General features: G+C 40.2%; 1 protein-coding gene across 1 annotated transcript in view; it reads left to right on the forward strand.

Moving 5' to 3' along the window:
- Positions 1-15,984, forward strand: part of CDK15 (cyclin dependent kinase 15) — a 98,730-nt gene that overhangs the window by 15,316 nt on the left and 67,430 nt on the right. The window contains exons 5-8 of the mRNA XM_027965096.3: positions 1,641-1,735; positions 2,886-2,948; positions 8,490-8,613; positions 10,395-10,515. Of these exons, the coding sequence (XP_027820897.1) occupies positions 1,641-1,735; positions 2,886-2,948; positions 8,490-8,613; positions 10,395-10,515 (403 nt within the window). The remainder of the gene's footprint in view (positions 1-1,640; positions 1,736-2,885; positions 2,949-8,489; positions 8,614-10,394; positions 10,516-15,984) is intronic.

A 15,984-nucleotide genomic window follows, 5' to 3' on the forward strand; every position in this document is an offset into this window, starting at 1 on the left:
AATCCTTAACTCAGGCATTTTTTCCTTTTGCAAAAGTAAAAATAAAAATAGAAATCTATTTTTATGAAGCATGTTGTATAAATGTTAAGTAAATGCAAGAGAAACATTTTAAAGAAAATATACGATATTGTATATTTATCAATTCTGATTCTTTCATATACTCTATAGCACTATACGGAGAAGGCAGTGGCACCCCACCCCAGTGTTCTTGCCTGGAGAATCCCAAGGATGGAGGAGCCTGGCGGGCTGCCGTCTCTGGGGTCACACAGAGTCGGACACGACTGAAGTGACTTAGTAGTAGTAGTAGTAGTAGTAGTATAGCACTATAATTCCAAATCTCTAAGTTAGAAAATGGCTTCAGCTGAGAATCTTTTAATATCATTCTCTAGTAGAAAACATTACAGAGTAATTATTTTCAGTCCATATATAAGAAAAAGCCAAAAATAGACAAAGGCACCTCTACAAGGTGATACAGTGAAGTGTTGTTTTTGTTCACTCAGTCGTGTCCAACCTTTGTGACCCCACGGACTGCAGCATGCCAGGCTTCCCTGTCCATCACCATCTCCTGAAGCTTGCTCAAACTCATGTCCATTGAGTCAGTGATGCTTAGTTGCTTAGTCATGACTGACTCTTTGCAACCCCATGGACTATAGCCTGCCAGGCTCCTCTGTCCATGGGGATTCTCCAGGCAAGAATACTGGGGTGTGTTGCCATGCCCTCCTCCAGGGGATCTTTCCAACCCAGGGATCGAACCCAGGTCTCCCTAATTACAGGCAGATTTTTTACCATCTGAGCCACCAGGGAAGCCCAAGAATACTGGAGTGGTAGCCTATCCTTTCTCTAGGAGATCTTCCCAACCCAGGAATCAAACCAGGGTCTCCGGCTTTGCAGGCAGATTCTTTACCAGTTGAGCTACCAGAGAAGCCCAGAGGGGCCCTTAGTGACCTAATAATAACCTGTTATTGAAGATACAAGAGCCAGTCTTCAGCCCTTCCCACTCATCTGGGCTCCCCAAGTTTGGCTTTCTCCTCTTTTTGAACTGAATTTCCTCCTTTCCACAGGTTTTCAATTCTCCCATTGTGAAATGAAAATCCCCTCCACTCTCTGTATTATGCTTCAGCAGTCCTTCATCCCATGCTCTTATCCCTGCCCTCCATCAATCACATCCACAGGCTCTGCTGACCTCCTGTGGGACTTTGAATTTTAGAGTATGGTCACATCTTGCAAAGTCTTGCTCTAGAAGGCAGAACATCCCTTTCCCTGCTCCTCCAATGGTCTTTATCTCTCCAGGCTTCCTCTCCTGTAGCTCTGAAGCAGAGTTGATAAGCTTTCCAGAGAAAGGCATGTTCAAAGTGCTCTGAGTACTTTGGTGAAATTGACTGGGTAAATGGAATCTTTTTCGTTTTTGCAGCCTCTCTGGACTGTAAGAAAAATAAGTTATGTAAATACAGTGGCTGACCATTTACTAAATAATGAAGTTTTAAAATAGTTTTAAATATTATTTTACAACAAGTTTTTTACAGGCTTGAAAAATCAGAATGCTTGACTTGAAATGTTTAAAAAACAAATAGTACTTGATATTTTTAAAGCAGTACTTTCATGGTCAATGATTTAATTAAATTTTTGTTTAATTTTTCTAGCTTCACTCCTGAAGGGTTTGAAACACGCCAACATTGTGCTGCTGCATGACATAATACACACCAAAGAGACACTGACATTCGTATTTGAATATGTGGTGAGTTGTCCCAGCATTTTGCAAAGTGTAAGGGAAAAGCCTGGTGCTTGTATGATGAATCTGTTAATATTTTATGGCATGACAGAACTTTCACAACCATGTGAAAAGTGTCATGAAAATTTTCATTATTGGAAATTTCACTACTGTTCTTATGCTTTTTTAACCACTATTTTTGTTGCCTTTTTCCCCCTCTCACCAGCAAGAATGAACATCGCAAATTTGCCTCCTAAATAAAACTTTTGCGCTTATTTTTTAATCTAGTTTTAGTCACTATGTGAGGAGAGACCGCAATTTTTTTCACTGACAATAATGACATAAACCACAGGGTTTTAAAAAACTCCATACAAGTTTACTAAAGAATAAATCATTTTGTATTTTTGAAAGATAAAAGCCATTTGAATATTAGCAGAAAGAAAGCATAAAGTATCTGTATCTGACTTGCTTTTCAGGACACTTGGAGAGTACAAGTATCCTACATCATTGTGTTCAATGGAGTCATTTAAAATGAACTTCTCTTGTATGATTTCAATACCTTTAGACCATGAAATTTTTACACATTGTTTTACATTCCTGGATATGTCCCAGTGTCTCCAGTTTACTCTATGGAGATTTGAATAGAATTTGTATCCTACTGGTGTGTGAAAATTGTATACATCAATATATTGTATAAATTGTATAAATATGTTGAATTGGTTGACAGTGCTTATCAGGTCTACTATATCCTACGACTTCTCAGTATATTCATTCTATTAATTTTTGAGTATGATATTGAAACTCCAACTAAAAATCTTAATTTATCTACTTTAAAAAATTATAATATATAGTGGAACTATATGTGACTTTGTTCTTTACTTTCTAAGTCTCCTATAAATGTGTTACCATACTTTCATAATTTTTTAAAAATAATAAAAAATTTAAAAAAATGAACCTCTCTTGTGTCAAGAAACAGGGTTCCTTCTAAGAGCAGCTAATTAGAAAGACACACTGTGTCTGACTTCAACAGTGGTGTCTCAGAAAACCTGGTTGTGTACCTTTTGCAAGTTATTCTCAAAAATTCTGAACTTTGTAATACCTCTGAGAGTCAAGTCTGCGGTCTGCTTTGTGACACTGCCCAAGCACTAAACATCACTCTCTCCACCGTTTTGTGTAGCACACAGACCTGGCTCAGTATATGTCTCAGCACCCAGGAGGGCTTCACCCTCATAATGTCAGGGTAAGTACTTTGAGGGCTGGGACTCCCCTCTGGCTTGCCCACAGCAGAATTCTGAAGCAGACTGCCATCACAAACTGAAAGCCCATGATACTAGGTAAGAAGATGGACACCATTGATATTCTAGAGAAAAGTTAAAAAAAAAAAAATCTGCCCTCAAGATATGGAGCAAAGTCCAACTGCTTTCTGGGCAACCTAACCCTGTCAGTCATCACCATCAAGCAAATGTGTCTTTAGAAGTATAACCCAAATTAAAAGAACTGCCTTAAAAGGAAAGAAGTGAAGTTAAGCTATCATAAAATAAATACTTTCTTCATAGCAGACTACTGTGCTCTGTGATAAAGTTCATGTTACACTTGAAGTTCCCAGCTAGAACTAGCAAACTACCTTGATTGGTTCTTTATCAGTTATCTTTCTGCCTGTTCTATAAGATCCTATTACATGTGGGACCGACTTCCAGTTTTCCAGTTATTGGCATAGAAATAATGTTAAACTCTTAACTAGCTATAATTCCGCATCTCTTATAAATTTTAGAAACCATTTGTATGTCATATTTTTCATTCTCTAAGGTTTTATTGGCATTAATTGATTGGCCCTTAACATAACCATATGAGATTTATATATGATGTACCCATTCATTTAACTAATATTTATGTGTTCATTTATTCATTCATTCAAGATATATTTGAGTACTCAGTACCATATTAAATCCTAAGGTTTCAGTAATGAGAAAGTTGTGTTTCTTATTTTCAATGAGCTGAAGCCCAGCAAGATATATGCACTTAGATAGGTAGTGAGAAGCAAGGTGACGGGGGCTATGGCCATGTTAGTTAGGAACACTATGAGGACTCATAGGGGACTCCAGTCATGGAGACAAGGGGAAAGGAAAGTTTGAAGACAGGGTTTTGAAGAGAATGAAAACATTTAAAAATACTTGGAGGAAACTAAAATAGAAAACTAACTAGGGGGACCAAGAAGGAATGTCTAGTAGTGTGTTAAGGACTCTGATGAGGATGGAATCTATTAAATTATCTGCATGATCGTGGGATTTATTTTATTTTATTTTTTTAATGGCAGCACTTAGTTCAAATAGAGGAGCAGAGAAAGTAGAAAGTTGGACTGATTGAGACGTTGGGGCTGTGCCAGACATGTTGGGCCACATATTTGGAGACTATCAAGAGAGAGGCTAAAGGGATGATCAGGGGCTTCTAAACTGAGTCCAATCTGAGGGAAGGAAGTGAAGACGGGCAGGTTACTGATAGCTAGGGAGAGAGCAGAAGAGTCAAGGAACAAGAGGTTTGATTAAATAGAACAGTTGGAAAAAGAGTAACTGTGTGAAAGATAGAACATTTCAGACTTGAGGGACTCTTGTAGCAAGCACTATGCTAAGTGTTTGGCAGGATGGAAAGATGTAGAAGACATGATTCCTATCCTCAAAGGATGCAGAGTCAAAAATAGGAGGTAAGACGTATACACCACCACTATTCCAGGACATTTGTGAATAATATTAAGTAAGAAATAAGATCTAATGTTGTAGATGTGCAAGGAAGTAAAAGATATCTTCTCATTTTTAGAGGTTTTGAAAAGCCAGACCTTACAAGCTGCAGTGCTTTTCAGAGGCTGGATTAGGGGAAGATGCTAGAGGAGGAAGGAATGTTTTCAGCGAAGGTTCAGAGCAGGGAAGTAGAGGGTGTGTTCAAGGAAGAAGATCCCAAAGTCACACGGACTGTTGGGGTCGAAGAGACTATAGTGTTTTTCACTCTCCAGGTGCTAGTCCATTAGTGGGTTATGAAATCAACTGGTAATCAGCAACCAGCATTTTTTTTTTTTTAATGGAATGGGTGAGAAGGGAATGTGTATCTGTGTGCTAAATTGATTCAGTCATGTCCTACTCTTTGCGACCCTATGGACTGTAGCCACCAGGCTCCTCTGTCAATGGGATTCTCCAGGCAAGAACACTGGTGTGGGTTGTCATGCCCTCCTCAAAGGGATCTTCCTGACCCCCAGATCAAACCTGCATCTCTTATGTCTCCCTCATTGGCAGGCAGGCTCTTTTCCACTAGTGCTACCTGAGAAACCCTCTTGAGAAAGGAATAGAAAATATTATAGTATGCAACACTTAGTAAGAACAAGTTTTATTTTGTGCAGCTTCTTTTCCATTAGAAACTATGCTTATATCTATGTATGAATGTGGAAACTGGAAGCATATCTATTTCTTATTGTGCAATGCAGTAAGGAAATTTAAAAAAAAAAACCTTAAAACACTGTGTTGGTCTAACTTCCTTATTTTGCAGAATTAGAATTCAAGTTTGAAAAGAAATACTTTTCCTGAAGTTATAAAACCAGCTTTTGCCATTGCTCAGAGAGATTCTTGGTTGAGGTTCTTTTCCACTAGTGCCATCCTGAATCTCTGGTCCTGTCGGCCTGAAACAGATACTGTCTTAGTGACATGGAGTACATGAGTCTGGGGGAGTAGATTGGGTATGTGGCTGAGAGCCTTACTTTCTAAGATATGGACTTTATTTCTTAGACAGTAGAGTCATTAAAGGGGCTTGATTGAAAAAGAATGGCATGATCAGAAGGAAATTTATGTAATTGTGGTCTGTGGGATAGATTAAAGAGAGGCGACTGGAGTCAAGGATTTCAGTTAGGAGTTTGTCAGTGTGGGCTAGCCCAGTGCTTCTCAAGCTTCAGTGAGCACACTAATGACCTGGGGATCTGATTCAGTAAGTCTGATTCAAAGCTCGAGGTCTGCATTTCTAAGATACTCCAAAGTGATACAGATGCTGCTGGTTGAGGACTAAACTTTGAATGGCAAGGTTCTAGGTCAGCAGTGATAAAGGCCTAAATTAGGAGAGTGAAGGTATGAATGGAAAGGACTGTGGAAAACAACAACAAAGAAGGGTTCGGCTAGGACGTGAGGACAGCAGTGGTGTAGATGTGAATTGGTGGTAGAAGAAAGTGGACATATGGGCAACTGATTACTTCACCAGAATTGTTGGGAGATAGAAGCATCAGCAGTGCTTTTTCTAGTTAAGTTCTGGCATACTGGGTTTGAGATGTTATGGAATGTCCAGGTGAACTTCAGACTATATGAGTCCAACAGTTCAGGAAAGAGATCTGAAGTGAAGCTAAAGACTTTCAAATGATCAGAATACAGTTGTTAATTGAAGCAATGTTAGTGGATAAGATGGGTAAGATGAGCATGTAAGGTGATAAAAGAAGGTCAACGATGGAGCCCTAAGGAATATCACCATATTAGATATCAGTAGAGAAAGTGGAGCCTATGGAAAGTACAGTCAGAGAAGTAGGAGAAAAATTAAGAGATTTTGGTACCAAGTGGGAGAAAGAGCATCAGGAAGGAAGACAGAAGCAACAAAGCCAGATCCTGTAAAGTGAAGGAGTGAAAGACATCCATTGGATTTTTGTAGCAAAGGACATTGGTGGGACTTCCCTAGTGGTCCAGTGGCTAAGATTCCAAGCTCTCAATGCTGGGGGGTCAGGTTTGATCCCTTTCAGGGATCTAGTTTACACATACTGCAACTAAATTTCAAACATCACAGCAATGATTGAAGATCCTGCATGCCTCAGCTATGACCTGGCACAGCCAAAAAAATGAATATTTTAAAAAGACACTGGTGAGCACCGTGAAAACATGATGACTAAAGAGATAATAGCAGAAACCATTTTGTAGGGGGAGGAATTTCACATTTCAGAGGACAAACAGTTCTATATGATGGTGGGACCCGGTGTGTGACCATGAGAGCGAGGGGCTAAAGTGGGTTGGAGAAGCAGGAGTTGGAGTGTGGAGGTCGGCTGGACATGTTCACCTGAGCACTGACGTCAAGGGAACAACAGCTGTGATCCAGGTGTCCAAGTCTTGAGTGAATGATGGAGAGTGGTAGGAGTTGTGTGGATGACAGTGAGAAGAGGGGTAGAGATAGATGGCATGGAAATCCAAGGACAAGGGTTTTTACATGAGGGTGGATACAGTGGAATCAAGTTGATGAGCACCAGGGTCTGGTCTGAGAAAAGCAGGATCCTGGGGAGTTTGCCTCCCACGGCACAGCTGTGGCTGTGTGGGCTCCATACAGGTCCCATATCAAGGTCTCCAAGCCATTTAAGAATGTTAAAATTCTCTTGAGGCTCCTACTTCAGATGTCTGCTGGTTCTATGAGTCTTTCTCATCCCAGTTCTTTCTCTTTCTTCCTGGTACTTCAAACACACACACTGTTATTCATTTTTACCATTCACTTTTTATTCACTTCTTATTCATTTTTACCGTCACTCAACTGTCAAGGCACAAAAATCCTATACCGACATGTAAACACATTCTTAAATGGTTTGCGGGCCTTGATATGGGACCTGCATGGAGCTCACACGGCCACAGCTATGCCATGGGAAGCAAACTCTCCAGGATCTTGCTTTGTTCAGACCATGGCGCATATCAACTTGATTCCAATGTGTCCAAGTCTTTGTTAGGTCATTACAGGTTCTATAAAAGCATCTCTGAAGTTCCTAGTTTCCAAGATGTGATGGAAAAAGTGAATTTATCTGCACAACTTTGTGTCTTCTATTAGGTTCATGTCCCAGAAATGCTGGGGCTGGCTCTTTCTTTTCAAAACTGCTAGAACATGTTCTCAGTTGGCATAAGTCTTTGTAAACACCAACGTTGGTGTTTGCATTCTCAGTTGCCAGTTGCACTGGAAAATAGCAAAAGACACTTGGAATACTAATCATTCTCTTTTTTTCCCTTAGGCTTCTATATTGGTGGGAATCTACTAATGTTTTTGGTTTCTGTACCTTGTAATCACCAGCAATGTTTTAAAATTTGGATCCAGGATGTATTTTTCCTTTTGCTTCCCCCCTCTTTTTTTTTTTTTTTTTTTGCTTCTCTCTACTATGTATTCCTTATTCTCTTTTGATTTTTTTCTTGGTCTAATTTATTTTGGTGTCTTTTCCCTCTGAATCTATACTGTCTATTTCCCTTGTTTTCACTTTGAACTTAAGACTTTAAAAATATGTTTAAAAAGATAATGGTTCCTTTATTTCCTAACACCATCTAAGGATATACTTCCCAGTCTGGTCTCCCTGTGTTCTGTTTTTAAAAGGGTTTTATATCAGAGAGCCTGGAAAACTTAAGCAGTTGTAAACCTTAGAATATCATTTCCAGGTCAACTTTGATCTTGTATGCCAAGTTCATTGGTGGGAAAAAAATTAAATCTTTCACATCTAAATCAATAACTAGTGTTCCAAAGGAAACTTCAAAGTTTCAGTTTAGATTTTTAAGGAAGGGTAATTCCTTCAGTATCAAAGAAACGAGATGTTAGGAAAAACCAGAATCCCTTTGTTTAGGACATGGTCTACTTATTTGACTTTCCTTGTCCTTTTTTTTCCTGTTTGAATGTAAAATCTTTTTTTTTTTTTTTGGGTCTCTTAAGAGACACTTTTACTATATTCTTTCAGATGACTGGTTTTGATTTAGAGGAGAAATCAACACATAGTGGCTCAAATCTGCTTAGATAAAGTGTTCATTCCTTCCAGCTTTTCATGTTTCAACTTTTGCGGGGCCTGGCATACATCCACCACCAACATGTTCTTCACAGGGACCTGAAACCTCAGAACTTACTCATCAGTCACCTGGGAGAGCTCAAACTGGCTGATTTTGGTAAGTCACCCCCTGAGTCTCTTTCTAGGCTATGAACAATGATGCCTTTGTGTGCATGTGTTTAAAGCGTCAAATAGGCCTGGACTTTGAAAAGTGGGGACCAGGGAACATGACATTTTTTGGGGATATCAAACAACCATACAGTAACTGTGAGGCAAGAAACTGAGAGAGATTGATCGCTTCTCAGGGTTCCATCAAGCCTCAGTCTAATCAGATCCTAAAATGGGGGCACCCCTATTACCTCACTGCTGTTTTTGATGCAGAGACTTTTGTAGAGTGAATGGTACTTCTTAGGTTTCCCTAAATCTGGGTGGATGTACAAATTCCATCAGACTAGATCAAAGTTATCCCAGGATGACCAGATAAAAGAGGTCACCCCCAGACCGTAGGCTGGACTCTTGCTAGAATGGAGGTTCCAGCACACCTATGTCTCTATACAGGTGTGTATGTGTGTGTGTTCAGTCGCTTAGTCCTGTCCAACATTTTTGACCCTACGGACTGTACCCTGCCAAGCTTCTCTGTCCATGGAATTCTCCGGGCAAGAATACGGGAGTGGGTTGCCATTTCCTACTCCGGGGGATCTTCCTGACCCTCAGACCAAAGCCATTTCTTTCGAGTCTTCTACATTGCATGCCAATTCTTTACCACTGAGCCACCTGAGGCTTTCATTACCATCAGGGTGATGCTGATTTACCCTGAGTGTCGCTATCTTTCCACTTTAGCAGTTATCACTGTTTATACATATACGCATACATATGTACTTATATGATGGTTTTGTCTCCTCCCCTAGACTATGTTATGAGGGCAGCCTGGATCCATTTTTGCTTCTCATTATATCCCTAGTGCCTGGCACCATCACAGGTACTCAATAAATTTTTGTTGAAAAACTGGTTCCATATAAGCTGAGAAGACCCTCTTCTCTGTTTGGCAGATGTCAAATGACACTGCTATAACTGCAGTAAGCATGTAACAGACATTCGCTTATCAAATTCCCTACAAGAGTAAACTCATCTATTGAGATTTCATACGGCTATAGATCATGTGATTCTGTGAGATAAATAGTTAGCTGATAAATGTACTGTTTTGCAAAGGAGCAGTTGAGAATGACTCATCTAAGTTCCTGCCAAACTAGCTAATGTGGATTAACAGTCCCTACTCTTTGTCTACTAAACTGGGGATTCCTGAACTGCAGAAATGGAGGGTGGTCACATTAGTCACGAATTGATCTTCCCTTGCTGTTACAGAGACCTCCAATTACAGAGGTGTAAACAAGCTTGAAGCTTAATTTTCTCTCATATAACATCTGACCTAGGCAGTCAGAGCTTTGTGGAAGCCCCAAAATGTCTTGGTTCATTCTCCTTCTGTCATGTGAGCCCCACCACCCCTAGGTGTTGCCCATTGGCATATTTCAAGATGGCAGCCACCTCCTCCTCACCACAGCCTGGAGGAAGGAGAAAAGGGACCAGCACTTAACCCCTCCAGGAAGTTCACATGTCACTTTTATTCATATCAAATAGACAAAAATTTAGTTGCCTTGCAACACTTAGCTGCCAGGAAGGCCACATCTAGCTGCAAAGTAGGCTAAAATTAGAGAAATTAATGCAATGAAGAGGTACACAAGAATCAAGATAGTTGAGTAGCTCTATTAAAAGCACTGAAAATTGTGTATTATTTTTAAAATATCGTTTACTCTGCCAGTTGCACTCCCCTTGGCAGACTCTATCACTGCCTCTCCAGGAAGTCTCAGGACAACAAGTTCTGTGCTTTCGCCTTTCGCTCAGGTCTTGCTCGAGCCAAGTCCATTCCCAGCCAGACATATTCTTCAGAAGTTGTGACTCTCTGGTACCGCCCTCCTGATGCCTTGCTGGGAGCCACTGAGTATTCCTCTGAATTGGACATATGGTAAGAGCAAGTGCCAAGAAAATGTGAGTCATCCTACCCATGAAGGTTGCTTTAGTAACTGTGTTACATTTTAGGTAATCATTCTAATGGCTTCCCAGGTGGCTCAGTGGTAAAGAATCCGCCTGCCAATGCAGGAGATGGAGGAGACCCGAGTTCAGTTCCTGGGCTGAGAAGATCCTCTGGAGAAGGAAATGGCAATCCACTCCAGTATTCTTGCCTGGAGAATCCCATGGACAGAGGAGCCTGGCAGGCTACAGTCCATGGAGTTGCAAAGAGTCAGACATGACTCATGAGAGGTTAAGGGGGACTGTGGTGTGAATATAAGAAACCAGACAGACAGATGCTGTCAAGTAGAAACACATTGTTGGGGAGGCTCTGGGATTAAAGAGGTGCAGTGGTGAGTGGGATATCAGTCACTCAACATCCCAGACCTGCAGTGTTATGTTGTCTGCTTCTGATTCCTGGAAATATCCCAGTCATTTGTGTGGTGAATTTACAGTCACAGCCAGTGCCTCAAGGGTAACAAAATATACAGACTTCTTTCAATTCTTTAGATGGAATTGAAGGCCCTGTTTAAAAAAACACTAAGAGGCTAAACTAAGCTTTTGAATTTCCCAAAGTCTTGAGAAAAGTTGGAGAAAATTTCCTGCAGTGTATCTGGAGTCCTTGATTTCCCGATACCCAGTGCCATTTCTCAGAATATCACCTGCTAGTCAAAACCCCTCTGAAACTGTCAGGACTCACTGCTCCATGCTGTCACTTCAAAGGCTTTCAGCGGGCTCTGGTTTTCTCAGCTCTTAATGATCACTTCCTAGTTGTGCTTCACAGACAGTGAAGCTTCTGCTCATCACTTTTAAACTTTGCTTTATTACAGAGCATTTAAAACATTCAAAATACATAAACATATACATCAGTGATTCTTCACCAGGATCAATTTTACTTCCCAGGGACCTTGGCAATGTCTGAGACATTTATTGTCACACTTGGGTAGGGGCGGGGTGCTCCTGGCATCTAGTGGCTAAAGGCCAGGGATGCTACTAAATATCTTACAGTGCACAGAGCAGGCCCCCCGCAACAAAGATGCATCCAGCTCCAAAAGCCAATAGTGTCAAGACTGAGAAACCCAATGTAGATTAAGAAGCATAATAAAGCGAACTCCATAAACCCACTACCCAACAAAACAACCAGAACATGGTCAGTATTGCCACATTGGACTTCCCTGGTGGTCCGGTGGTTAGGACTTTGCTCTTCCAGTGCAGGAGGTATGGGTTCCACCTCTGCTCGGGGAGCTAGGATCCCACATGCTGCGTGGCATGGCCAAAAAATACATTTCCACATTTGCCAGAGCCTGCCCATCCACCAGAGGGTCTCTACCCTGAATTTTTTTTCTTGTTGTCAGTCCCTCACCTTTTTTTAAATAATACTTTTACATTTTTATGGATTTAAAAAATATTATTTTACCTACTTTTGAGTTTTTATAAAAATGGTACTATATTGTTTTTAGTTTTCTGTGATTTGCTTTCTTTTAAACTCTGTGTATTTATAGGATTTATCCACGTTGATCTCAGTTACACTTTATTTTCTGTTGATGAACATTTCAGTTATCTAATTCGATGTTTTTGTTTTTGCTATTTTGAATATACTTGGTACTTATATTTAAGGATTTCTCTAGAGTACTTCAAAGTAGATTTGCTACGTCATGGGGTATATGAATGTTCAACTTCACGAGACAGTGTCCAGTTGTTCTCCAAGTGGTTGTAACAATTTGTGCATCAGCAGTGTACCATAGTCCCTTATCCACATCTGCACTAGCTTTATAAAATCAGATTTCTTAATTTTTGCTAATCTTGTGGGAAGAATGGTAGCATGCTATGATCAAATGTGCATTTCCCTAATTACTAATGAGGTTGGAAGTCTTTTCATGGATTATTCGTGGGTTTTCTCCTATGAAATACCTCTGTGTGTCTTTCATTTATTTTCTTTTGGTCTCTATGTCTCTGATAGTCTCTCTCTTTCTTTATTGATTTATAGGAGTTCTTATACTCTGAATACTAATCTTTTATCAGTTATGTGTGTTGCAAGAAGCTTCGTCAGTTCCTGGCTTATATTTTTGTCTTAATGTTGTTTTTTCAAACAAGAGTGCTTTGTTTTAATATTGCTAACCTTAGCAGTCTTTTCCTTTATGGTTAGTCTTTTTGTTCCTTGTTTAAAAAATCCTTCTTTCCCTGAGACCAAAGTGATATTATCTAATACATTCTTTTAAAAGCTGTAAAATTTTTCTTTTCACTTCAAATCTTTAATATATGGGAAATTGACTCTCTCTGTACTAACCAATTGTCTCACCCCAATTTCTTCAGTGATCTGCCTTGCCAAGTATCTCATATATCAGGTGTCTAAAGATGCATAGGTCTGTTTCTGGGCCCTCTACTCTATTTGACTGGGGTCAGTTTATCTGTCCCTGTACCAGTGTCCCACTGTATTAATTTCTGTAGCTTTCTAATAATACTTGATTTCTGCTAGGACAAGTCTCACCACCTACTTCATCTTCTTCCTCAGGAGCATCTTAGCTATTTTTCCCCTTTGGTTCTCCATATAAATTTTACTGAATGTAAAAACCTAGTGGGATTTTCTTTAGAATTGCATTGAAATTATAGAACATTTTGAGGATAGTTAACACCTTTATAATACTGTCTTCCAATTTTAAAACAGTATAGTTCTCCATCTGTTTAATTCATCTATAACACTTTTTAGTAAAGTTTTATAATTTTCTCTCTAAGCTCTTACATACCTAAAGTAAATGTTCTTTTCTTGTAAGTTGATTTCTGTTGTTTATTGTTTCTTTTTGTTCTTGCATATGGTATCTTTTTTCCATGCATAATTTAGTTATTTTTGACAATGATATGCTAATTCTCCTTGGAATTTTATTTGTGGGATTTTTTTTTTTGAGGCCTTGAATAAAGTGTAGTCTGTCAGCAAGAATTTGCATTTGATTCTGCTAGGTACATTTTTAAAAAATTATTATTGTATTTTACATAAGTGTGGGTCTCCTACTAAGATATTGTTTCTCAATACCATTCTGTACTGAAAATAACTAGGCCTTTTTGGAGAAGTAGCCAGTACTGAGACTGGGGCAGGAAAAATTTAAGATGAGTTAGGAACATCTTGTTAGGCCAAAATATTTTCTAATAAAATGATCAAAAAATGATGGGAATATGTCAAAAGCATGTGGGAAGCAGCTTGAAGAGACTCCCACTGGCCAAAGCCAATACCTTCTGAGCTTCCTAATAAATAGTGCAGATACTGTATTTTAACACTGAATGACATAAGAATATACATCTATACGCAAGATAGATAGATAAGAGATGGATAGATTGGATGGCATCACCGATTCAATGGACATGAACTTGGGCAAATTCCAGGAGATGGTGAAGAACAGGGAGGCCTGGCATACTGCAGTCCATGAGGTCACAATGAGTTGGACCTGGCTTAGCAACTGAGCAACAACAGATGAATGGATAGATGGGTGGATGGATAGATGGATGGATCCATAGGTACATAGGAAGGGAAGCTCCTTTTTACAGTATAATGCCAACTAATAACTGGGGAAGAAATTATAGAATTAGAAAAATCACTATTTTGTAATATATATAGTAGTAATTGGTTCAAATGAGAATCATCAATCCTAAATTAGTGGGGAAGTTTTCATGAGAAATAAAATATTTATTTACATAGTCTCAAAGTACCTCTATACAAATTACTTATAACAAAAGAAAAAATAGCAACTTTATATCAGAGGAACTTGGCAAACACCACCTTAACGAAGTGATTAGAGTCAGTATCATTAATAATGGGACTGACTACCGTCCATAGGGTCACAAAGAGTTGGACATGACTGAGCAACTGAGCATACTGACATCATTTGCCTCCTAATACGAATCAGAGGAGACAGTATCACGAATGTGGTTTTCCTGAAAAAAGAGCATAACCTGAGTCAAATCATGGAGCAGCATCAGATAAACTCATTTTGAGGAACATTCTATGACATAACTATATGGTACTCTTCATTTTATTTTTTAATACTTTTATTTATTTCTTTGGTTGCACTGGGTCTCATTGCTGCTCCTGGGTTTTCTCTAGTTGCAGTGAGCAGGGGCTGCTCTCTAGTTGTGGTGTGTGGAGGGCTTTCATTGTGTAGTGTGGCAGGCTCCTCATTGTGGTGGCTTCTCTTATTGTGGAGCATGCGCTATAGGGTACACGGCTCGGTAGTTGCAACTCTCGGGCCTAGAGCACAGGCTCAATATGTGTGGCACACAGACCTAGTTGCTCCACAGCATGTAGGAGCTTCCCAGACCAGGAATCAAACCTGTGTCTCCTACGCTGGCAGATGGATTCTTTATCACTGAGTCACCAAGGAAGCCCCTAGACTGTACTCCTTCAAAGAGCTATAAAGGAAGAAAAAATTTTCTTCTATTCTCTGAGGTTCAGTGGATGGGTCTGTGAAATAAGCTGACAAAAGACAGATGAACAGAAGAAAAGCATACATGTTTTATTTTATGTTAAAAGTTTTATGTGACATGGGGTAAGTGGCTTCATAAAAAGGAGAGAAAATCCCCAAAGAAACAGCTAGACTTGGAGGCTTTTATACCATTCTGACAAAAGATGATACACTCCTGTGTAAAGAGAACTAACAAGACAAAGAAAAGGGGCTTCTGAACTCTTTAGGGTGATAACTATGGGAAGGTACATATGTGTATGGGGAACCCTAGTGGTGGATACGGAGAGGGCAGTGGCACCCCACTCCAGTGCTCTTGCCTGGAGAATCCCATGGACGGAGGAGCCTCGTGGGCTGCAGTCCGTGGGGTCACTAAGAGTCGGACAGGACTAAGCGACTTCACTTTCACTTTTCACTCTCAGGCATTGGAGAAGGAAATGGCAATCCACTCCAGTGTTCTTGCCTGGAGAATCCCAGGGACGGGGGAGCCTGGTGGGCTGCCGTCTATGGGGTCGCACAGAGTCGGACACGACTGAAGCGACTTAGCAGCAGCCAGCGGTGGTGGATAAGGGTGACTTATCAACAACGGTTTACATGCATTCTTCTTGGTGCCATCTCTGCCTCTGGTGATAAGGTTTTTCTCCCCTCTGGGGCTGGGAAAGGGGTCATCTTCACAAGGGGATTTTATGTCCTCCTTATGGGCTTCCCTGGTGGCTCAGATGGTTTAGAATCTGCCTGCAATGCCGGAGACCCAGGTTCGATCCCTGGGTTGGGAATATCCTCTGGGAAAGGGAATGGCAAACCACCGCAGTATTCTTGCCTGGAGAGTTCCATGGACAGAGGAGCCTGGTAGACTACAGTCCATTGTGTAGCAAAGAGTCAGACAGGACTGAGCACCTAACACTTTCACACTTTCAGACAGCCTAGGAGAAGCAAAAGCTCATCCTGTGTCTGCTTTTTCTCAATTGCCTTCAGCT

The sequence above is a fragment of the Ovis aries genome, chromosome 2, assembly GCF_016772045.2.
Source record: "Ovis aries strain OAR_USU_Benz2616 breed Rambouillet chromosome 2, ARS-UI_Ramb_v3.0, whole genome shotgun sequence".
Taxonomy (NCBI): Eukaryota; Metazoa; Chordata; class Mammalia; order Artiodactyla; family Bovidae; genus Ovis; species Ovis aries.